Genomic DNA, 24715 nt, shown 5'->3' on the forward strand with positions numbered 1-24715 from the left:
CTGATCAGAATTTCTCTTGAGAACACTAACCCAGACTCAGTTTTCAGTTGTTTAAGGCACACGCTTTAAAACACCACACCTGTTTAGACAAGAAAAGATCCAGCCACTCATAGGCCCATCCTTCCTGCTGTACAGAATGCCAGAAGAGGCTTTGGGTGTAAAGCAGCCACATGGCATGGAATGAAAGCACATATATTGGAGATAACATTTCCCCCAAAGCCTTTTTACTTGATTCTCTGCACTGCCTGCCCATAAGTTTCCAAAACAAGCCAGACGGCAGCTCCTGCCAGTCACCATCACACCAACATTATCTAGGGAACCAGGTTCGAGAATTCCTGCTGGGTTTGTTTGACCTTTGACCAATAACATTCAGATGGAACTGAAGATTGCATCTTGGTTATAACCTATACAGCCCTAAACGGCTTGGGCCCTGGGTATTTAAGAGAACGTTTTCTTTGCTATGAGCCCCATTGCCCATTGAGTTCACCTGGAGAATTTTGTCTGCAGTTGCCACTGGCTCATCTGGTGGCTACAAGACTCCACTGCTGCCCCGAGGCTTTGGAACACACTTCCTGCCAAAATAAGAGCCTCCCCATCTCTTACAACTTTTAAAGAGGCAGTCAAGACACATTTGTTTACCCAGGCTTTTAATTAGATTTATTATTATTTTTTATTAAAACATTTTTATATTAGATACTGTTTTAATTGTTTGATTTTAAAATAATTTTAACCTTTTAAATTTTAAATGGTTGTAATGTTTTAATCTTTTTATTTGTTTTTATTGTTTTGTCATAAACTGCCCAGAGACTTGCGTTTTGGGTGGTAGACAGATAAGTTAAATAAATAAGATATTCAGCATTCAGTCAACAGGAGCAAGTGGCTTAATAGAAAAGCTTGGCTGCTTCCCAGTCATGATAGTTAACATTGTAAGTAGTCTGCAGACCTGAAAGATGTGAAGTTGTGTGGTGTATTGGGCAAGAGGTTTTGGATACGTACCTCGAAGCTGACTGAAAATCTAGCGATTAAAAAAAAAAAATTCCTTTCAACTGCCTAAATTTTAGCTGGCAGGAAATGTAAGCTTACCACTAAACCAGCCATACAGGTCAGCTACGGACCATCCTGACTCGGGGTCAGCCGTCTGTCACTCTGCCTTCTCGAGTAGCTCCTCACACCCTCTACCTGAGGTGCCTGCCTCCCAGGAGGGCAATCTCCGGCTATTGATCTCCTAGTTTCCAGACAGTTTTCAAGCTGATCTTGAGAAACACCACAAGAGACTAATGGATTCAGCTAACTTTATTGACCGTAAAACTTTAAAAAAAAAAAAAAAGCACCCCGCAGATCCCACAACAGAGCAAGGACTTTTGAAAGTTCATAGAAGTCGTGGATATCTGCCTTGAGAAATGAAATCTGAAACCTTGAATTAATGTTTGTGTTTTTCTTTTATACAAAACCGGTTTGTGCAGATCTTTAAATGGATTTAGCATAAGACTGAGGAGCAAAAAAAAAAAAAAAAAAAAGTTGTATTTTCCTGTTTTCCTACAAACTTATTTATTCAAGTCATGTATCTACAACCCAGCTAGTTGAAATCAAATATTTAGTGTTCATTAGAGCCGTTTCTCAACAGCAAAATATTACGTTAGAGAGATTCAAATTGCTAGACATAAGAAAATGGTACATACAATCTGACAGCAGCCTAAATGTTTTGTTTAATATTGACATTCAAATATATCTGCATTGTGCTGAAGATGTAAGAAACAGAAGCCTGTGATCAGAAAGGACACTCCAGCCTTGAGAATGCCATTTGAAATGGAAAGGGCCGAATGTTCCGTGTCCCCAGTTATTACGGATGGTGCGACGGGAACCCACCGTGTGCTTGCGGCACTCTTGCACAGCTCCCGCTCATCTCCAAGGGGCTTGCGCAGGAGAAGCACTTGGCGTTTCTGTCAAACGCCAAGTATACAGCAGCCTTTTTTTTCCTAATTAAGGAATGTCTTAACACACAATATCATCCTTTTTAAAAAGTTGAACTTTATACATTTAAAACTAAAATACATGATTAAATTAAGGACTCTGAGGTTAGTAATGAGTGAAATCATACTCTGGAAAAGCTCGACTCTGTAAAAAATAACAAAAAAAGACCACACAATTCTTCTACTTTCTAAAGCAGATAATCTTGCCTGCAAGTTTGGGGGGGTCGCTAAGCCCATTAACATGTGCAAAGAAATGCAATACAAGGAACCATGCAAAAATACGGGAAAAATGTGTTAAGAGTGGGGGAAATTGTAAAGTCTAAAAAAAAGAAAGAAAAAGCTTTATAAATACACTGAACTGTAGGTTTAGCATTAGGTATACCATAGAGCAGACACACGGCACTCTAGCAAGGTTCAAATGCTTCCAACATCTGCACAGGTAAGTCATGGCCATCTTTGGTTGACTGCAGTACCAGGAAGGATGAGCGTGAAGGAGAGAAGAGCGAGAGGTTTAGGCAAAAGGGTGTCAACTCTCACTGGGCAGCTGAGCCTCAATGTCCACTCTGCAAATGGGGCACTTCTTGTTTGTAATCAACCACTGATCGACGCATACTTGGTGGAAAAGATGCATACAGGGAAGGCGCCTGTTCACAAGACAGAAAGAAAGAAGAGGACAACAGATTAGTAGTTCACAGACAAATGTGGCCCACACACATATGTACTGTTGGTAAGAAATTCAGTGTGTGCCCCTCTGTGTATTCCAAGCCAGGGGTTCTCACTCAGACTTGGGTCCCCAGAAGTTGTTGGACTTCAACTCCCATCATCCTCAGCAGCCACAATGGCCCATCCCCCATGGGATGATGGGAGTTGCAGTCCAACAACTTCTGGGGACCCAAGTCTGAGAACCTCTGTTTTAAGGTGAAATACTGATGACCAGAGAATCAGTATTTGATCTCTGGGCTGAACTTACATGGCCAGGGATTTGTAGCCCAGGTGTGCAACAGGGAGTCACACCCATGGAAATGTTTGCCCTTTCCAGTCCCCCTCTGGTTCCTCAGGCTTCACTAGACCTGGCCCATGAAGCTGAACATGAGCAGCGGCTTATCTCAATGCTGACATTCTCAGGGCTCTATATGATGATCCCATAGATTTATTCAACCCAGTCATGGTCATACCACACCCACAGACTGAATCAGATGGCCCTCAAAGGTGAACTGAAAAAGCTCCCAACAGAACTCATCCCAGGACCAACTGGTGCTCAAAGCGTCACCACTAGGGCAGAATGTCCCCATCAGAGGAACAGTTGTAGATTTCTGTCCATAGCAGAAGCAGTCAAGACTAACCGCCTTGGGGTTGTTTTATTGAAAGGCGGTATATAAATTTAACAATAAAATAAATAAAATAGGTGGTGGTCAAAGGAGTGGCCGAGATATTAGCACCCCCCAGATCAGTGGAAATATTTAAAACCCTCCTCCCCACCCATGCATAGTTCCAGTCATCTGCAGCATGCACACTCCAGAACTGGCACATTCCTGGCAGGAGAGGTGCTGGCATGCTAGAGCTCCACGCAACCGAAGCAGCAGCATTTAAAAATTCCATGTGGGGAAGCGATTCCCCACAACACTCTCATGGCAGTCTCCCAAGCAGCCCTGACACAACTAGGCTTCTGCTGCTGATTGACACGACTGAAACTAGTTCATGGGGGGATAGGATGGTCTTTCTAAAGATCAACCTCACAGTGCTTCACTTTTTCCCCAAGGGCTGTTCCCAGCAGCCTCAACACATACTGACAGCAGCCAACAGAGGCTGCAGCTGCCGGACTTGCCAAAGGTGCCTCTAGTCACTTTCCGTTTTATGCAGTACAATCTTTTAAGCATGGTTGTTGCCCTCCGTGTATCTTGCCAAGCAGTGGATTGGGAGTTACCTGACATCTTCGCCTTCCTCCAATATGGACAAGCAAATGGTGCACTTTTCCTCGGTGTCTTCCTCAGTTCCTTCCTCCCCATCTTGTTTGCAGTGCAGTTTCCTCTGTGAGAACCAATCAGTTGTTACCTTGTTAGCAGAGATGACATTATTGGCAAACTGAATAAGATCTGTTTATGCACAAGTATTGCTTGTATCACAACAACATCAGCATTGCAAACACACAGACATGACAGATGAAATGTTTAACAGGCAACAATGAGGCTAAACAAAACAAACCTGGATGCTCATCCCCCAACTCCCATGCCTCTCCACAACCGATTCAACTCTGACAATACTGACGTTTTCAGGGCCCTGAAGTCTTAATGTTTAACAACCAGGGTTTAAAAAAGCTTGAAGGAAGACATTAAAGGGGAGACTAGCCCAGAACAGCAGCGAAAAACCTCAATACAGTCTCAGTCTGCCTTAACAGAGGCATAGTCTCCAGATCACGAGTTGTGATAGTGTCACTCTGTTCTACACTGGTCAGACCCCACTTGAAATATTGCTTTCAACAGACACCTCCCCCCTCCCCAGGCTCTGAGGAGTAAAAGCTATAGGTTTTTGTTTTGTATGTACACACAAGGAAGGAGGAATTTTCAGATCTGCATTAGTAAAACCTGCTAGTCTAAAATATTAGACGTAATGTTTAATTTGTACCCCCCGTCCTGAAAAATACATGCAAGGTTAAATAAATTGTTGAAGAAGTTCTGAAAGACTCTCACCTTTTTGTACTTGTGCGGATATGTGCACCTTTCAATTGTCCCTTGGGAAGCTCCACGATTCACATTTCCTAGACGTTCTTCCAGATGAATTAATTCCTGGAAACAAGGAGGAATGAGCAGAATTTAATATATGGCTGCTCTCATTTTATCCCATCAGCTCACTCTATAAATAGCAACACTGTAGTCTCTTCTACATAATTCACATGCAATTCATTTGAAAAGTGCAACACAACAATGATATTCATTAATATTTCTCTATTTCTGACCTCAATCTCCCTCTCGATGGCTCAGCCCATGCAAATTTATAATGGTTCCTCGGACTGCCATTGGCTTATCTGCTCTGATGTCCTCAGAGGCGCATCTAGGGAAAATAGCGCCTAGGGCAAGCACTGAAATGGCGCCCCCTGTCCAAACATCTGACACCCATCTTTTAGATAACTTTACTGTAATATCAGCTGAAAAATATAAGTCAAGCTCGTTAATCTTCTAATATTTCAAAAACTATTTAGCAGTGGACGTAGCCAGACCAAACAATGCTGGAAAACTACAAATTTCAGTATGCTGGGGCTCATGAAATACCCAAATACTATTTGGAGGTGTACTTGGAAAACTAAACAGAAGTGCCTATCTAATTCTCTACTATGCATTGTAGCATCACTATTACATAAGTTTTAAAAATCAATGGAGAATTTGACTTTTCCCAGGATATGCAGAGTAAACTGTGTCACTGCTTGGAATATATTCTAGTATTTCAGAAACACAGTTAAAATGAGAGAAAGAGAGCAAGAAACTCCCAGTGGGCCTTAATACTAAGGATTTCACACTAATTCAAAGACAAACTCACCATTAATAGCCATATTGTTAAGACACCACATTTAACTCACTTATCATAAGAAGCAAAGTAAGAGCAAATGAATACAATCCTAGCTCATAAGCTTCAGCTCTGTATTCACAAGCCCTGATTCTCTGTACATAGTGTCAAACTGAATGTGTACAGTGACTTATATTATATTAAATTATTATTTTTTAACCTGTAGCCCCTTCGGGGAGCTTCCTATAGGCCGTGGGAGGGGGGCATCTGCAAAGGTTACCCCTCCCACCGCTGGCCTCTAGGGCCTCGCAGAGACCATTTGAGCATGTGCTGCGGCCATTTTGTTTTTGGTGGCCATTTAAAAATAATAATAATTAATTTTAAGAATTTGCGCCCCCCTTCAAGTGGCGCCCAGGGCACGTGCCCTGCCTGCCCTACCCTAGATACGCCCCTGGATGTCCTAAAGAGGCCTGGCATGGGAGTGGTTTAACAATCCTCGAGACAGACTCTGAACTCCGAGGTTTCTGAGCACCTTCACAAAACTGATCTCCCTCACACTTCCATGCCAGGACTCCAGAGCTTGGGAAGGACCCCTCGTTGGTGCAGGTCTGTTGAGCAGTCAAACTCTGTATTCATGCATGTTGATAGTTTGTTGTGTGTTTAAGGAAACATACTTTCTGACACAACTACAGGACAGACACCAAAGCAGAGGATGGCTTCAGGTTGAAACAGTGACCATTTTTTTCTTCCCCATTATGTGTTTATTAGAACTGTTCTCACTGAATACTTCTTTCCAAATGAACTAGTTCATTAACTCTCTGCATCCGATACCTAAATTTCTCACCTCCATATAACCAACGGCAGCTGTCAAAGTGGCCCAGTTTCCCTTTAGTAAGAGGATCTCAACCATTTAGTAGCAACTGTCCCTTTCACTAAGCCATATGAAGCAGTACTGCATCTTGTGGACCCACATATATCTGACAGCATGCAATCCATTATCTGTCACCTCCTCTTGAATAATCCAGAAAACGCCACCTCTAATTTTTAGAACCTATCCTGTTCGCATGGCACAGTAAGGGCCAGAGAGCTCTACCAAAGGAAGTCTGAGCAGTATATTTTACATCTTTTGCCATGGAGCCCACCCCCATATTCCCTCAAGCAAAAAGGTCTGCCATGTAGCTAGGTTTATTCTATTACAAACCTCAAAATTGCCCCTGAAAGGGCCTCTGAATGAAGTTCCATCCAATCCCGATGAAATGTAACGGATGTGAGGGTAGCCCGCCATGTCAGGAACCTATTCAAATAGCAGAATGGAGTTAAACCTAATTGCAGAACAGTTTTGAGTATTTTACTGTTCATGTGGCAAAATACAGAACCCTGTTGCTTAGAGGCTCATCACCAGGAGACAGAGTTCTGGTCAACGGAGCCCTTTCATTTCCTCTCCAATATCCCTGACTGCAACAGCTCCTAACCAGAAACACATTTCTCTATGGAAGAAGAGGAGGCATTATTCCATTGGAATTTGGTCCAAAAGACATTTAAGAACTGCCCAACAAGATTTTAGGTGTATGGGTATTTCTTAAATATCAGGAGGTTTTAGCAAAACTCTGTGCCTTGAAGATACACTATATGTGTCTAATGACGTATCACAGAGCTTTTCAAATCATCTAAGGAATGAGTCAAGGTAGTTTCCTCCCTAGTGATGGAAGGCAAATGCCTTTCTCTTAACTAATCGGCTTTACATATTTCAATGTAATTCAAGCACACAAATTGCAATGCAGGAGGCTATGCTTAGCACTGAAGTTTAAGCTCTCTTAAAGTACGGCAGGAACTGTTCCAATATTGATTCGGTTCCCAAAATAAACTAGGATTTCCAAGCAACTCTGTGTATGGTTCACCATATCGGTCCTCCTTGTGGATTTCAGAACTTCCACACAAACTATGACAAATTCAAAAATGTTTTCATGAAAAGAAAAAAAGAACTCAAAAGGAACAGATCCCACACACATCATGATCACACACAAAACTCTTTTAAAGTCAACCAAAGCACCAGAAACAACACTACTTCTGGTTAGCAGGTCTAATACTCGGCACTGCTGCTGGCATCATCTCCAGAATATTATGTCCTCTGAACTTCAAGGCCAAAACCATCAAAGGCAACAGCACTATCAAGCTAAAGTGGTCCTACTGAGAGAAAAATCACACAGAGTTGTCGCTATCCCAGTCATGCCTCAAAAGAACTCCAGGCAGTTTTCACCATGGCCAAAGCAATCTACGATAGATAAAATGGAAAGATTCCATATTCTGTGTTTATATCCCCCATAAGGTCAAGTAATTTGCTCAGTAACCAAGAGTTACTTTATTCCTGAACTGTTGTACTCTGTTGTAAACCACCTTGGAAACGACCAATAGGAAGGCAGGGAATACGTCTTTTAAATAAAAATGCCCAAGTGAGGAAGACGTTAGGTCCAACAAGGACATCCAATTAAGCTAGATGTTAGCCAGTGGCTAAAGTGACAACTTTTCACATCAGTGACTAGCTACAGCATTTTCTGATATGCTCTTGGGAGAACTTTTCCAGCAACTCAAGCCTGAACCTTCCCTCATCCAAACATGACTGAGAGTGTCACACACAATAGCCAGCCATAACCTATATGCCTCTACTTACACACCCACTTTTCAGAAGTCAGAAGGCAGCTACAAGATTCAGCAAGAGCTGCTACTACAGGCTGGCAGGGGTCTTTTCTTGCAGAAGTTGCCTCCAACTCTCTAAATGGATCTCTGCAATCACGAGCGGGGAAAGCTTGTTTCCAACACCAAAAGTCAGAGATTTTGTGTATTTGGCAACAGTTCCTAGAGTCTACTGAACCCCCACAAAGCTGTATGTGCATGGATATGCAGCAATGCACCAGTCTGGCTTGTGATGGATCCCCGCTTTAATCTCAATGCTTCTCCTGCCTGTTGCCACGAGGTGCGTCTTTGACTCTGTGCTAAAACTGACAAATTCCCCTCGATGGCCCAAATCGCTTCTACCAAGTCAAATCTGAAATGGCTCCATTGCAAATGTAACTGAGGATAATCACAATTCCTTTGCTCGCACTGAATCAAGGAGTGTGGTCGCAAGTCTTGAAACCAGTCCCTGAACTGAGCAACAATCAGATGCAGAGGGTCAATGTACTACGGGAGAATTTAATCTGGCTACCTTCCAATATTCAAGTTGGAAATTTTCCTGTCCTAAACTCAATAAAAGACTCATCCAGCTTTTCTGTTAAAAACAGACGACTCCGCCCCCCGCCCGCTTCTTACATAGTGGGAGTTCAGGAGTAGCTCTAGAGGAAAGGGGGAATGACCCACCCGGGACTCGAGCACGATCCCCACTCTTTTCGAAAGGGGCTTCTGAAGGAGGAGCCCTTCCCCCGGGCAATCTTGGCAGTGCTTTTGCAGTGGTTCTCCTTACCATTAAAGGAAGAGCACCAATCTGTAAGTGGTGAAGCCGAGGGGGTGGGTGGTAGTGAGCCAGGTGGGGGTGCAACGGGCCTGGCGGGTAGGCGGCAGCTGCAGCCACTCCAGCTTCAATCCCCAGTTCCCTGTCAGTGGAGGAGGAGGAAGAGAAGGTTCGTGTTTAGTCAGGCTAGTCCCCGTCTTCCGGCCTGCCGAGTCAGCATCGCGCTTGGTGCCCACACAGCGGTGAGACTTTGGCCTTAAGAGGCTGTTGCTTGCACCCCCTGCAACACCCATCCTAAAAGCTCAATCTTGCAGAAACCTGTCTGTTTTCAGGCCCAACTCAGATATATGCAGCTGTCTACTGAGTCAGACCATGGGTCTGTCTAGCTCAGGACTGCCTTTCTCTGACTAGCAGCAGCTCTCCAAGGACTGAGATGGAGCTCTTTTTAGCCTTGCTACTTGGAGTTTTTAAAAAGTGGAAATATAGGGAATCAAATGCAGAATGTTCAGCATGCAATGCATCTGCTCTGCCTCTAGAGTCCTACACAGCCTCACTCTGGCGTAGAAGAAGCAGCAGCAGTCTGGGGATCTCTGCAGTAGATAATCTGAATGTACGTGTATGTGTGTGTTTATTTTTTAAGACAAACACTAAAACTAACTTGAAACAGCAAGCAAATAATATTCGCTTATTTGCAAGAACAACTGATCTAGAATAGGAGTGTGCACGGAACCGCCACACTGCGGTCCGGCACTGGGGTGGGGGGTCGCTTTAAGAGCGGCGGGAGGGTTTACTTACCCCTCCCGCCGCTTTCCCGCTCGGGCGCCGTAAGTAGTAGAGTACTTGGGGTGGCAGGATCCCTCCCTGCCGCCCCTTCCCCGCTGCGGCTCTGCAAAGCTCCCAGGCGTGCAAAGCATTACTGAGAGCTTTGCCGAGCCGCAGCGGGGAAGGGGCGGCAGGGAGGGATCCTGCCACCCCAAGTACTCTACTACTTACGGCGCCCGAGCGGGAAAGCGGCGGGAGGGGTAAGTAAACCCTCCCGCCACTCTTAAAACGACCCCCCACCCCCAATCCGAACCACCCAGGTCTGGACCGGTCCGGGCCCACCCCTAATCTAGAATGTTAAGGAATGGCCAAAAGGGGATACTATGCAGTAACTTTTCCTTAGAGAAACAGGCCTTTAGACCATTTCTGTTCCTGTGACCCACAAGCTAGGACCCGACTGAACTGAACAGGCACCAGCCAAGAAAGCAGGGTTTACTGACCAGGCAGACCTCTCCGATGCTTGTCGAGGGTGTGAAGACATAGTCTGAGGTACATGAATGTGATGCCCATGACCGTAGTTGGGATGCATCCTGTGAGGATGTGGCGGGGGGCGTTCATGCGCTCGCCTGGGAACAGGAAGAGAGACAACACTGCTGCAGCCGGATCACTGCCAAGGCACAAGAATCCCTCCGGCAACCCTTCCTTGGCATGCGGCCTTCACACTCGAGTCTGGGAACCTATGAGCCAAGGGCCTCTTTGCTTCTCTCCCAATGGCCCACATTGTTTCTCTCACATGCACAATGCCCTCCATGCCTTAACCAGTGCTAGAGGTGGTGGGTACACACATGAAGGAATGGGGAGGGGGTTACGGCTTGGGGAAAGAGATGCTGGTGGGAAAGACGAAGAGGGCATGCGTACCCCACATGCATGGTGCACAATTCTCCTTTAACAGCTCAAGAATAGACAGACAGTGTGTATTTCTGAACACTTGGGAGTTGCATTAAATGTTTCCTAGATCCAATTTCGACTTTGGCAACTTCCTAATAACTAAGTTGGTTGTCAACAGTTTCTGCTCCTACAAAGGTGTAAAACTATCGAGTGGCAAGCTTTGTCTTCCATTGTATTCTTTCCTCGTAAAATCTGGAAGCTAGACCAAGTTAATGTAAGGCAGTCATTCAACAGGGCAGAGGCTGGCACTTAATTGATAGCAGACCACTGCAGCTCGGAGTGGCTAAGCTCTATTTCCCCTGTAGTGGAGAAGGTGGTTCTATCCAACCACTGTTGACATCAGCTGGAGTCTAGTTTTGCTGCTGAAAGTAACCTACAACCTGGAGAGCAGGAGGTCTCTGCTGCCTTTGGGCCCAGCTGTTCTCTGGCTTCAACATGACAGAAGCTGGTTTCACTCATTTCTTCTGAACCTCTGGAGAGAGAACGCAGCATGGCAGGGGTGGGCGAAAGAGTGTCGAGCTAGAGCTGGGGAGACTCCAGTTCCAAGCGCCTGGGTGACCCTGGGCCAGACACCAACCTCACCAGGTTGTTGGGAGGGTGGGGCAAAGGGCGGGGAGTCATGTAAACTGCCCACAGCTTTTTGGAGGGAGGACAGGACAGACGTGCAAGAAAGAAAGAAAGAAATCGCAATTGGCCTTCAGCAACTGCTGATCACGGGCAGATGTCTGGCTACTACCTCATGACCTCTTGGTACTCCAGCCAGGGGTTAAAAAAAAGTGCTGGCAAGCCTTCTGCTTAGTACAGCACAGACCCACTTGTGAAGAGGTGAAGGAGGAAGCCCTCATTCCACACACCCACCCGCGGGGGGGGGCGGGGCTGATGACCCCCGTTAAGTCAGACCACTTGCAGGGGCCCATGGACATACGTGGGATGCTGCATCATCCGCCGCCTCTGGACCTCCATCCTCTGGATCACTTCGTGGGGGTGCAGCCTTTGTGCAGAGGGGGCCGTGGCAGGGATGTGGTGGGAAATGGGCTGGTGGGCAGCTGGGAGGTGCTGTGGCATTGGGGCAGCAGTGTTGGCGAGAGGGTGGGGGGGCGGGGGCGGAGGGACGGGGTGGGAAGAGGTGTGGGAAGAGATGGAGGGGTGGAAGGGGTGCACCGGGTGCGGGATGACGTAGTCAACCGGAGGCGGTGGCTGTGGCTGAGGTGGCGCAGGGGGAGGGGGGTTTCCATGGGAATGGGGGCATGCCGAAGCTTGATGATGAAGAGGCCGAGTCAGAGAGGCATCTGAAGGGGAGAAAAACCAGCGCCCCCCCCCGTTAGTCTTCTTCAAGAGTCAGCTTAACGAAGGTCACCTAAACATTCCCCCTGCTGCTCTCAGCAGCACCCCAAACCAGCCCCCTCCCCTCTAGCAGGAAGCTGCCCCCCACTCAGCAGCACAAGGCCACGGCCTCCCAAGAAGGGGAGCCGCTTCCTGCTGGCCGTGCTTCTTGGCTGAGGCTCTGCAGGCAGCTGCTAGACCACACAGGGGCAGCCCCGGCCCTGCCAACCCGCTCAAGGGCCATACTTACAAGGCGAGTGCATGTAATGCCGGCAGGAGGAGAGCGAGGCCTGGGGCGGGGGCTGAGGCTGGGCAACCATGTTTGCTGCGCTGTATCCGTCGATGGCAATGGGCTGGCTGGGGGCAGCCCCAGCCTGGTGCCCGTAAATGGCCGTTCGGGAGGAAGATCCGGGACAGCAAGGGTCGAAGGCCGACGCTCCGTGGAAAGAGCCACTTCCGTGATTCCTGATGCCATTGCTGCTTAAGTCTACCGGCAGGGCCTGCTGTGGTGGAATTTGTGGAAGATCAAAAGGCAGCCACACATTAGCCACTCAAAATACAGAATTGCCCATCATAAAGCAGCTGATACAGAGCACTACCATTAGAGCATTTATTTGGCCTGAATCCAAGGTTGGTTCCCCCCCCCAAGATTTTTGTAATTAGAAACCGGGAGGTCGGCTTCAATTCAGAGTCCTGTTCCTTTTGAGTAAATGTGGGAATAACCTGTATTTAACCCCTACTTTTTAAGGGGGTCGTCTTAAATTTAGAGTCATCTTCCATTTGGGTAAGTGTGGTACCACTTTTAGTTCTGCTGCTGTCTTCTTGTTTTATATATTTTTCTTTTACTATTATGACTATATCTTATATGCAGCTTGGAGCATGTTTTATGCAGAAAAAGAGGATAACAGTAAAATGAAACAAATGTCAATTTAAGAGAATCGCAGCAAGCTTTTCTCCACAAAATTAACAACATTCCATTTGTAAGTGAGAATATAGAGAAATCTCTGATCTCTACAGAAAGTCAGATGCAAAGAACTTCTTCAGGAGATATGAAGGCACTTTCCTGGGCACAGCCAAGGTCCATCCAGGCCAGGATGGAGACCAGTCTGGCAGAAAGGTGTGGGGCAGACTGACATTCCCACACATCCCAGATCACCCACATTGGTCCAGCTAGCCCTCAACATTAAGCTCTTTCCCAATTCCTTTTCCCTCTTCGCTGTCATGATTGAGACCCTGCAGAATTACTGAATTTGTATTGAAAGCAGGATAAATTATGCAACGTATTATGCAATTATGCAGACATGAGAGGCAGATACTGCACAAAAACCTCGTGGCAACAGAATGCGTTCATCATTTCTTGCACAGAACCCAGAGCACTGACTAGAAGTTCAACAGCATTCACATTACTCAGTTACTCTCAGTTCTTGTTAGAGGGAGAAGGGACAGATTTTTTAAAAAATTTCATTGTACTATAAAGGACTTTTGGAAGACCAAGGCTGCAATTCTACACAGACTTCCCTGGGAGAAAATCCCACTATACTCAGTAGACTTTACCTCTAGTAAACATGTACAGGCTCAGTCTGCTCATGGAACACCACAGGGGGGATGTCTGCAGTGCATTCGAAATGTTCAAAGTAAGGCTGTAATATCCATCAATATTCATAACAGAGGCTGTAACTAATGTGTGTGCATGAAAGAAACACACAAACCTTCCCTACTTCCATTTCCCTCCCCTCCCTCCATGGTGTCTATTTTCAGTCTACACGCCTTTCAGGACGGAGGCTTGGCCCCACACATACAGATGGTGCAACAGCCATCTCATTAGGAAAAGTGTTTAATCAACCCCAAAGATAGTCCCCATCAGTTCATGTGACATGCCCCTTGCCTTCCCTCACGGGAGAGAGGAGGCATCTTTCCAAGAGGATAATGCCTGCTATGACAGACGGATGCAGCAAGTAAAAGCCAAGGCGGCTTCTCCTTTCAGAACAACGGTTTTTACTCCTGTGCAAAGCTGAGGATTCATAGGGTAAGCCATCTAAGAGAATGACAGCCCTAGTTCAAAGCTCTCTGGATATTTGATCTCAGCAGTGCTTCAACAGCTTCCCTGTAGGGCAGGCCAGTGTGATCGCCCCTACCCTACAGTGGGCCACCCACTAAATTCACCCAATGAGCTCCTGGCCAAGGCCACCTGAGCCAGAGAGCGCAGCCTCTTGGACAGCAACGTTGTGCTGGAGAAGGCCACGTGCAGAGCACCCAAGGGGCCACGGCAGAGAAGGCCTCCTTGGGGCACGAGAACACGCCTTCAGCACGATCAACAGAACCTGCCTGGTCGTGGTAAGTGGTGCTGGAACTGCTGCTGGGCCCCCCAGGTGCTAGCACGGGGGGAGGCCTTTCGACGGGGCAGCCGGCATCGCTGAAGGGAGGCGAGAGAGGGACGCTTGCGTGGGGGTTGTGGTGATGGTGGTGGTGGTGCTGGAAGTGGTGGCTGTGCTGCTGGAAACAGCTGGCGTGCGGGTGGCCCAGGACGTGGTGGTTCTGCGAAGAGCCCCCACACGGAGAATGCTGGGGGCAGCAGGAGGGCAGCCTTGGCAGAGCAGGAGGGCCGGGCTCCAGTGTCGTACTTGAGGGATTGCCTCTCGCGTCATCTTCGGTGGGGGAGGAAAGAAACACACGTGAGCACAGCCGATGGTGAGGGAGCCGCAGGGAAAGCCAGCGCTGAAGCAGGAAGCTCAGCCCGCTGCACCGCTGGATCAGAACCACAGGCTCCCTCCACTGAAATGGCTTCATCAATTCAATTCACACACCACAGAAGGATTAACCAGTAAATAAAAAGTGATGCATTGCCGGTTTGCTGCTTAGAGTATTTACAGACTGCTTTTAAAGTTAAAATCTTTTCTCAAAGCAGTAAGCAATAACATGATAGGACACTAAAATAAGAAGTCCAGTATAAAAGAAACACACACAAAAAACCTAAGAGCAGCAAGATAAGAAGTTCACTCTGACAGCAACCATCATTTAAAAGGCAAAAAGCCCATCAGCATTCCCTGTAACAGGGATTCCCAGATGTTGTTGACTAGAACTCCCACAATCCTCAGTTAAAGGCCATTGTAGATGGGGATGGTGGGAGTTGTAGTCAACAACATCTGGAAATCCTTGTCACAGGGAACACTGAACAGACCCTAACCCTCTTTTTAAAAATACCAAGCATGGGGACCAGGATTCCAGGGGGTGTGTGCTACCACGAGAAAGGCCCCGTCTCTGACACCTGCCAGGCTAGACAGCAGGGCCTGAAAAGCAGCCCGTAAGGCTCTGGAAGGCTCACCTGGGCAAAGAGGGGCCTTTGGTCACCTTGGTCCCAGGCTGTGTAGGGCTTTAAGGGAATATCCACACTCTACATTGGGCCGAGAAACTAATGAGTAGAGCAGGTGTGAAGTGAGCAAACTGCCAGGCCCCCATCAGCATTTGGTGGTGTCCTCTTAACCCAAATGTTGTTCCCTCCCCACCTTTAAAAGCAGCCCAGCCCTGTCTTCACATCGCACGACACTGCACTTCCCCACCCTGAACCTGTCAGGAAGAGCCGGCGACAGAAACCCACCCACCGAGTGCATTACAGTCCTCTAGTCTGGAGGTGCCCATGCATAGATGCCTGAGGCTAGGTCCCACTTCTCCCAGCAGGGCGGAGGTCCCAGGCCTCAGGCGCCCATTTAAAGGGCACCACGTCACAAGGGGTGGCCAAGACAGTGCTCGGCCTGCCCAGGCCAGGCAGGGGCCAGCAGGATCGCCCCGCCCAGCCCAGCTGGCCTCAAAGCCAGCCGCATCTGCACTGGCCACTGCAATCCAGGGGGGGCAGCCCACAGAGGGGCCAGCCACTCCATCCTGCTTCTTCTCGCATTCCCTCCGTTTAGTGCGGGCCCTAGAAACCTCATGCTTCTCCAGCAAGAGAGGGCCTGCCATTTTCTAAACCATGTGCAGCAGTCACAATCCTCCTAGCCATGGAAAGCCAACATTTCAATCGACTGCAACAAGATGGCAATTCAAACATCACCCCGTACCTCCTGCTGAACTCCCAGCAGTGCCGCTATTGGCAAGGACAACCAGAGGCTCCGATGCTGCTGGAGGCTGGCCAGTAGAGATGCTAGGAACTACATCAGAGGCCTGCTCTGAGGGGGCGGCGTTGGAGCCATCACTGGGAGCAGGATTTGCAGCCTGGGATTCCGCTCGAGAGGAGGTTGTTGGCACAACAGTGGGCTCTATGGTTTAAGAGAGGGGAAAGACAGACCTTCAACAACTGCAGTCCGCTCACAGCCCAGATCTTGTTTCTACAATAGATGTTATAAAGGCAGATATGGTGGCTGGGACAGGACTGCAACCGTTATGCTAGCTTGGGCTGTTCAGCATTCCTTCAGTGGTGTGCCTGGGACCGCTCTCACAGACACTCATATTCTCACCTTCCATGGTTCTGCAGAGTTCTTCTGAGCAGCAACTAGAACGGAACATGGCTTACAGATACACAGCTGCTGGTGAGCGATTCCAAGCACACCTTTGAGCCCTGGGAAGCACATGGGACTCGATGCCAAATAAAAGGGCACTTCTGTGCTTGCCAACTAAAGGCAAGCGGCAGAGGTCACGAGTTCCAATCAAGCCGATCCCTCACCTTCTTGCCATCAGAGAGGCAGCATGAACAACAAGACCAGGCCAGAATCAAAACAGCTTAAAAACAAACAGACCCAGAGCCTATCAGCCCCGTGCCGGATTCAATTTTAAGAGATTTTGACACTGTTTCCAACTATCCATCCATGGCCCTCAGTTAGAAGGAAGCCACCATACTTTCATTCTGGAAGGCAATCTGTGTCCTCGTTTGCGGTAGAAACGGAAAGTAGAAGCAGCCTTTCCCCATCCAATGCGGATCCCTCAGGCATTCTAGAAGGCCTGCTGCACTCCGATTCAGGGAGGAAGATGGTGTGGGTGTTGTTCTGCATGAAAGCTGCTGCCAATTAAACACACCAGGCACTCAAGGCTGAAGCTCTGGCAGCCGCTGCTCAGAGGCAGGACACACCTGCCTCGGCATCTCCGGAAGTGGGGCTGAGACCAACTTCTGGGCATGGGGCAGCTCACATTCCCCGACTACCCAAGCACACCGGAAGCCAGACAGAGGTGGCAAGAAATAGCTGCCAGGTTCATGGGAGCAAAGAAGCCTGTGGATGAGCTCAGAAGGGGCCCAGGTCGCCAAGGCCCACACTAGATGGCCTACAGCAAAACCTCCCAGTGCAACTTCAGATTCTTTGAGGGGAAGTGGAAAGCCGAGAGCATGTGCAGGAAGCCTCTCCAACATGCACATTTTTTGCCAATCAGAGAATATTGCTGCACGGGAGGGAACCACTGAAGTTCCAAACACTGGCAATGGTGCTGGGGTGGGGTGGGGTGCATACAGAGAGGGCAGTGACCCTAGAGAGCACTCCCCATGCCTGAAACACATCACTGAGAGAGGCAGGCACCTCCCTTTCCTGCCCCAAGCCCCGGCTTCTCGCTGACAGGGGCTCCAGGGCCAGTCGCTGCTGCTGCCACCCACCGTCCTCATCCACGGTGAGGTCCACCACTTCTGCTGCGTTCTGCCTCAGCGGCTGGATGACGGTGGAAATCCGACTGCGGTTCCGCTGCTCCTGGGGTCGTGAAGCATGGGAGCCCGAACTGTGGCCCCAGTGAGATCTCGAATGCCCCACTGACGAACGAGACCTGGCAGAGGAGAGACAGGCGTTTGGAAGACAGAGGGGAAGCTTGGCTTTCTACCCAGGATGCTTGTCACGACTAACTCTTTGATCCAGCTGTGATCCCTGACCTCTGGGGAGTGCTTGTGAATGTTCCAGCCTCCATGCCTTCGCCCTGCCTGTTCTTGGGCTGGGCCCCAGCCCTGGGAGCCTTCTCCATTTCCTTGTCCTTGCCAGCCCCAATAACTGCTTCTCTCTTTGCCCCCCACTCTCAGCATCTGCCTCCTTGGCCTGGACCATCTTTCAGGAAGAGACTTCAGCTTGCCTCTACAGTCTACATTTCACCCTGTCCCTTGACAAATGCCTTTTCAGCCAGATGGTCTAACTGAGTACCCAACCCAGTGCAGATCCAGATTCTCCTCCTCCCCCGAGAGGCCCTGACCCCTCACCCCCGGGGGAATATTGAACCCCTCCAGTGGGGAACACTCATCTTCTCCCCATGACCAGACCCTGATGTCTCCAGAATTTCAGAAGTCCCAGCACACATCAGGCTCTGAAGAAACTAGCCACCTACATGTTGATGCTACAGTTTCAGAACCTCTAAATTGGCAATTCATTCAGTGAGACCCAAGTCAGCCTAGCCTTGTTCCAGGCTGAAAAAGTGCTTGTGTCCAACTCTTCCCCCCACTTTAAGTTGGATTACAATGATCGGAACCAGGGAGGGACCGGGCACTCTATGCAATGCTCTGCTGGGCTCAGTGAATGAAAAACACAAGACTGGAGCCAGGGCCAGAGGAGGAGAGGAAGAGGGAAAATCTTGTGGTAAAATAAGCCTAAAATATGCTTTTGCCCTGATCAACAGATTCTCCAGGGCAGGGCAAATTTGGCCCTCCCGATGTTGTTGAACTACAACTCTCATCCTCTCCAGCCACAATAAATTGTGATGATGGGAGTTGTAGGTCAATAGCATCTGGAGGGCCAAGTTTGCTGCTCTGGCGCTGTGTTCTCAGCTGTGTTCAAGAATCCCTGTATTGTCCTGGGACTGCAGGAGGAAGAAGAGAACACTCTGCGCTCTGTTCCCAGCTGGAGGAACCAAGTGGCTATCTCATTTTCAGCATTGCTGTGATGCTTTGTAAGTCACCTTGGAAACCATTTTGATCAAAAAGTAGGGTATAAATATTATTATGATTATTATTAATTGATTTCAATACCGCCCTTCCAAAAATGGCTCAGGGTGGTTTACACAGAGAAACAACAGATAAATAAGATGGCTCCCTGTCCCCAAAGGGCTCACAATCTAAAAGAAACATAAGATAGACACCAGCAACAGTCACTGGAAGGATGCTGTGCTGGGGGTGGATAGGGCCAGTTACTCTCCCCCTGCTAAAGAAAGTGAATCACCACGTTAAAAGTGCCTCTTTGCCAAATTAGCAGGGGCCTAATTTTTAATACATTAAAAGTTATATATTTTTAATGTATTATTAATATATTTAAAATATTTAAATAACTCAGCCACCAAAGAGATGACTGGTGCTGCATTGCGGGAAGGAGCTGATGAATGCAGAACAATGTTAGCAGGGGCTGGGTCCTAATACAAAATCTGAACATGTATTAGACTTGCTGATCATTTCACTGTCCACTGTAACAGGAGAAGGAGTCATCCAACCCAAGAACTTAGAAAAGAGAACAGCCTTCATTCAGCTCTTCCAATTTGCTGGGGCAACTAAATTCAGAATATCTTTGATCCAGACATCCCCAGATGTTCCACGGCCACAGTTGCATCCAGGCTACCTCAGAGCAAAGAGAGTGAAATTGCTGGTAACGCGGGAGGTATGTGAATATCTGCCCCTCCACCCCACCCCAGCATAGCCACAGAACGTCCCTGCCGTTGTAGAGAGCTGGCTTTCATGTGCTACACAAAGAAAATAAAATATGTGCATGGTTTGATGAGGCAGGAGCAATAAAGATGACAGCTAAGCTGCAAGGTTCACTGTAAAAATGGAATGCACAGGAAAAAGGAAGTACATATTAAAAATAAACCCTCCATTGTTTCCTCATTTTATGTTCCCATTTCATGACAGGGCTAATCTTTCATGTGCCTGAGGCACAAGTCTGGAAATCTGTGACGCAACACCATAAAATGGATTGTATGTTAACTGTGTGTGAGACAAGTACAGTATATTAGGTACTATAAAATATATCTGAGTATAACCATAGAGCAAGCACGTTGTGCTTCAGCCCCAAGTATGTACTACCCAATGTTTATTGTTAACTAGATGTGATTTGTTGTGTGAACACAAGGATCAGGGCCTTTTGGGGTGTGTCACCAAGCCTCCAGATTGTCCTCTCCAGGAAGACCTGTATGGCTCCATCACTATATGTCTTCAAGAGCCAGGCCAAGGCCAAGCTTTTTAAAGAGGACTTTGGGGGATTTGAATCAAAGTGGTTTGGGGTTTTTGCTTATCTTATGCGTTAGATTTTCTTGATTTCTGCTGTCTGCTCCAACTTCTGATAAAATATTTAAAACTGGGAGACTCAGCAGCCCAAATGAACAAAATGTTGAGGTCTAACCGAAGGGACAACACCTCCTCCACTCTTCTAACAGGAAACAGCTTTCTAGTTTAAAGATAACAGGTGTCTCAGAACGAGTTTTCAGAAGGGGTCATAGATGATCTACAACAAGTAGGTTATACACTTGATACAAAAGGCTTCACACAGAGGTTGAAGCAAAACACGCTGGATAAAGATTTAACAAACCACTAAAATGACAGCCATAAACTGCTAGAATGGAAGTAGATTCCACAGAAGTCTTACCGGTAACTTTCCCCAACAGTTACAATCTCTACTTCACTGTCTGTTGAGGTAACATTGATTTCTTCATTGGCAGTGACTTGGGGAGTAGAGGATGCTTCAATCACCACAACATCTTCATCGATACTCCCTGAAAGGCAGAATGGAAAGTAGAGGCAACTGAATTAGGACTGCATTTCACAGAGTGAGTATGCATGTATGCATGAATAAATGAATGAATGAATGCATAAAATGTGATGTGAAATGGAGGCAATCAATACACATTTCAGAAAACACGAAGGGGGAAAGGAAGCTCTCCTATGGCAACTACATTTAGTTGTATGAGACAATGGCCATTTCAATGATGCTTCAGAGCATTTTGCCTCCATCAAAGGGGCAGCAATTTGATGGGCCAGGAAGGCTGAGAGCTACCAAGTAGTCACTAACATCCCTGTGTGTGAAGCAAGTCCTTCAAACACCATGGAATCAGAGCAACTCTACACAATTTAAATTTGTAGCCTGATTTTCCCCAAGAGAACGCAAAGCTGTCTCCATGGGTTCCCAAACCCATGAAATGGTTCCCATCCATTGAGGAAACAACCACATCCAGGTCCGCTTAGCTCCAGCCAGGACTGCGTCACATGCATTGGGACCACAGAAATTCTGACAACTCGGGCTGAATTTATGTTTCACAGCACCTTTTACCTCCAAAGCAGTGACTGAGCAAGGCTGGAAAACCTTTTCAAATTCCTACACACATCCCAGCATCTGGGATTTTCCCAGCTTTTCCAGGACAGAACATTCCAGCTTTATGGAGTTCTTGCAGTGACAAGATCCCTTGCATATAAACTGTTGGAAGTGTCAGTCCCAACAGCTGTGTAACTGACTGCACATCATACAGAAACAACGCCCACATAAAAGCCTGATCATGTGTGAAGTGGCCCTTTGGGAATGGGTTGTCATCAAGAGGTTCTGAAAGGGGCTTCCTAGCCATCAACAGGATAGTTAACATGTATCTCCACTCAACTGCTCTTAATGCCCTCTGAGTTGATTGTATGTGTCATTATTCAAGTTCTACAAAACCACCACCCTGCTGTCTAGCTGGAACAGAGCACAGGGATCCTTCTCGAGGCACGAGAACACACTTAGAATTAGTATCATTAGAAATATGGGGTGGGTGGGTGGGTTTAACAGGCTGACTATATTTGTGCATTTGCTTTTGTACTAGGAACAGGGAACGGGGGCCTGATGCCCAAGAAGCCACAAGGGTCTGAGGAAATGAGCAGCATGGTGATGAGAGAAGCAAAAGAGGCAATGGAAGGTAGCGGGGCAGGTGGGAAGGAGAACAGGCAGCCATGGGGCAGGTAGCCAGGCAGGGGGAGGAACCTTGAATCCATCAATACAGGAATCTTCTGCAGTCACTTCTTGTTTTCAGACCTGCAAAGCCATAAACTTATTTACTTTGTTTAAATGCTAAGTGGCGATTCTCTTTATTGAGCAGGGGGAGAGCAACCGGCCCTATCCATCCCCAGCATAGCATCCCTCCAGTGGCTGTTGCTGGTGTCGATCGTACGTTTCTTTTTTATATTGTGAGCACTTTGGGGAGAGGAGCCATTTTATTTATTGATTTATATCTATGTAAACCACTTTGGGAACTTTTGTTGAAAAATGGTATATAAGTATTTGTCATGAATGACAACTGATATTGTGAATGCAAATGGCATATCGTGTCCTCACAGAACTGCAAAAGAAGTTACAAAGGGGGCCGTTGAACACCTGATGGGTTGGGGGCAAAATACTGCAAACATAAGCATGGTGCATACTTGCGTATGTGGCCAGCCAGTTTCACCAAGGGCTCTAGGAAGGGTGCTTTTCCTTTTTAAAAGACTGCTTGGAATATACAAGGGCTTCTTTTGCTCTCATGCATGGAGCATTTCTTCAAGAGCAGCCAGTAGCAAGTGGGCAGATCCAAAGGCCATTCAGACATTCTGTTTTGTAAGCAGATCCTGACCATTCATATGATTTGGGGTTGAGGAGAAATAAGAAGCTGTGCCCTAGAGCAGGTTGATTACGGAGCTTGGGATGTCTGGTCTTACAGAAGCAAGCATGTAGTGTTCCCTTGGGGTAAGCAGGGTCTACCCTGGTTTGCATTTGGATGGGTGACTACATGCAAATGCTGATTGCTGTAAGATATTTGGAGCGGGGCCGTAGCTCAGGGGTGGAACATTTATCTGCAGGCAGAAGGTCCCAGGTTCAGTCCCTGGAAACACCTCCAGGTAGGGCTGGGAAAGACTTCTGCCTTGGAGAGCTGCTGCCAGGCAGTGTAGGCAAGACTGAGTGAGATGGACCAAGGGTGTCTCTGGACAAGGCAACTTCCTAATGCAGTCTGGCTCACTTGCTGGAGGATGCTGCTTTGCATAGTTTTAATTTATTAAATGTTTATACTGCCTGACCCAGATGGCTCTAGGCAATCCACATAAATAAAAACAGATAAAAAAACACCAAAAAAAACACCAAAAACAACCACCATCAAAACAATCAAAGTTAAAGCAGCTTAATCCATTTAAAACTCACTCAAGGCCAGGCTAAATGCCCTACCCCTGACCTGGGGCAGGACATTCTGCTTACATGCCTGCTCTGTTTGTGGCAGGAAGGTGGTTTTGACTGTCTGGTGGGGCAGATGCTGGACTTTGGGATCCCTTGGCCATTTCTAGTCCAAAGAGATTTCGGGTTTGCTGTCACCACATCACGTTCCTAACGCCGCCCGAAACTTGACCCAAAGGGGCATGCCTCCTCCCTTGTGCTTTCCCACCTGGAAGATGCACTCTCTTTTGGGAGCCTGTAGATTAAGGATGACAACGGCAAGCCCTCAGGTGGAACCTAGGCTCTGGAGGGCGTGGCAGTCAAGGGGCTGGCTGGCAGGCCATACTCGAGACAGGAACTTTGGTTCCCCTTCACAGAAGGGAAGCTCCCTGGTGAAAACAGTTGCTGTCTAGGACTCTAAACAAATGGCAAGGCCAACTCGATGCACAAGGCACAGGGGCATGAAAACTCCGCCATTCTGCAAGAGGCACAGGGTTACCTGAGGGAACAGCGGCACTGTTCTGGTGGTTTTCGCCAGTTGATACAAAGATGTCTTCCTCTCCTTCAGTGGTCGAGCTGGAAGAGGACTCACTACTGAGGTCGTTCTCACTGGAGCTACTAGAGCTGGGCAGCAGTGCATACTTGCGTCTGGCTAATACCTCTCTCTTTTTCCGCTGCATTAAAATCCGCTCCTTTTGGTTTTGTGTCCGCTGCGAGGAGCTCGTTTTCACAAACCGTTTCCTATAGGGGACCCTCCTCAAGGAGCTACTGCTGTGGAAACAGGGTCTTTTCATTAATAAGCCCGATACAGATTCAGTTTCCGTCCGGGGCCACTTCTGTGGCCGAGAGCCATGAGTTCTGTTCGAGGCATTCAACACTGCCCGTGTGTGCCTGACGGGAGCCGCCTCCTTGTCCTCCTCGGACGTCATTGTGTCCGAATCTCCAAAATGCAAGCTAGATGAAGGGGAAGAGACACAGTCACTGAAAGAGGAGTCGTTGTCTTCACTCTGTGTGTCCAGGCGCTGCCGCAGCCCTAGAATCCGCGGGTTCTCTTTGCTGCCGCAGTTCTGGGCATACGACGGGCCAGCCTGCTGGCTCTTCCGCTTCTTCCGCATGACCAGGGTTTCTTGCTCTGGACGGTTTCCACTGACATCCTTCTGCTTTTGAGCATCGCCACACAGGTGAGAGAATTCATCCCCTACTTTGCTGGCAATCATCTTGACTTCTTCAGGGAAGCTTTTGGCTGCCTCAATGGACTGAGGGTTCAAGAGGATCCCCTTCAGACTCTCCTGGCTGTTTGGTGCACCAGAAGAAACGTCACTCTTCATATCCGCTTCTAGAGTACAGACTATATTACATTTAGGAGTCCATTGAGACATGGGAAGCGGCAGGGAAGGCCTGGACAGGAAGGAAAATGAGAGACAGGCATTAGTCTTTGAATACTGAACCATGCAAATAGCTGTCAGATAGCTACTCAGAACTTCCTTAGAAGAATACAGTTTACTTTCTTTTAATAAGTTGCCCAAGTCTGGGGAAGAACTCACACACTCCACCCAGTGCTTGTCAACTTTCTCCTCCCTGCAAGTTTCCATGTTTAAAATAGCATGTAACAGAACTGGAAGATGGGAACAGAGGTCACTAACTAGGATACACGACTGGAGTGACATTAATACTTAACTGCCCTTCAGCTA

The 24715-nt window shown here is 47.7% G+C and overlaps 1 protein-coding gene across 6 annotated transcripts in view; it reads right to left on the reverse strand.

Annotated features, from left to right (window-relative positions):
* Positions 1–1278: 1278 nt before the first annotated feature.
* The window catches only part of RNF111 (ring finger protein 111), a 38298-nt gene continuing 14861 nt past the window's right edge, over positions 1279–24715 (reverse strand). For 3 of the 6 annotated variants that reach the window (XM_053273027.1, XM_053273026.1, XM_053273025.1), the window contains exons 2-14: positions 23524–24422; positions 20466–20592; positions 17516–17679; positions 15999–16196; positions 14272–14591; positions 12197–12449; positions 11549–11912; positions 10176–10301; positions 8926–9055; positions 6670–6762; positions 4658–4753; positions 3895–4022; positions 1279–2614 (exon numbers count right to left, since the gene is read on the reverse strand). In XM_053273027.1, coding sequence (XP_053129002.1) covers positions 2497–2614; positions 3895–4022; positions 4658–4753; positions 6670–6762; positions 8926–9055; positions 10176–10301; positions 11549–11912; positions 12197–12449; positions 14272–14591; positions 15999–16196; positions 17516–17679; positions 20466–20592; positions 23524–24403 — 2997 coding nt within the window. In that variant the 5' untranslated portion in view covers positions 24404–24422 and the 3' untranslated portion in view covers positions 1279–2496. Of the gene's footprint in view, positions 2615–3894; positions 4023–4657; positions 4754–6669; positions 6763–8925; positions 9056–10175; positions 10302–11548; positions 11913–12196; positions 12450–14271; positions 14592–15998; positions 16197–17515; positions 17680–20465; positions 20593–23523; positions 24423–24715 lie in introns of those variants that run through there. The other 3 variants (XM_053273024.1, XM_053273029.1, XM_053273028.1) reach the window with 3 other exon arrangements.

Source organism: Hemicordylus capensis, chromosome 10 (genome assembly GCF_027244095.1).
Source record: "Hemicordylus capensis ecotype Gifberg chromosome 10, rHemCap1.1.pri, whole genome shotgun sequence".
NCBI lineage: Eukaryota > Metazoa > Chordata > Lepidosauria > Squamata > Cordylidae > Hemicordylus > Hemicordylus capensis.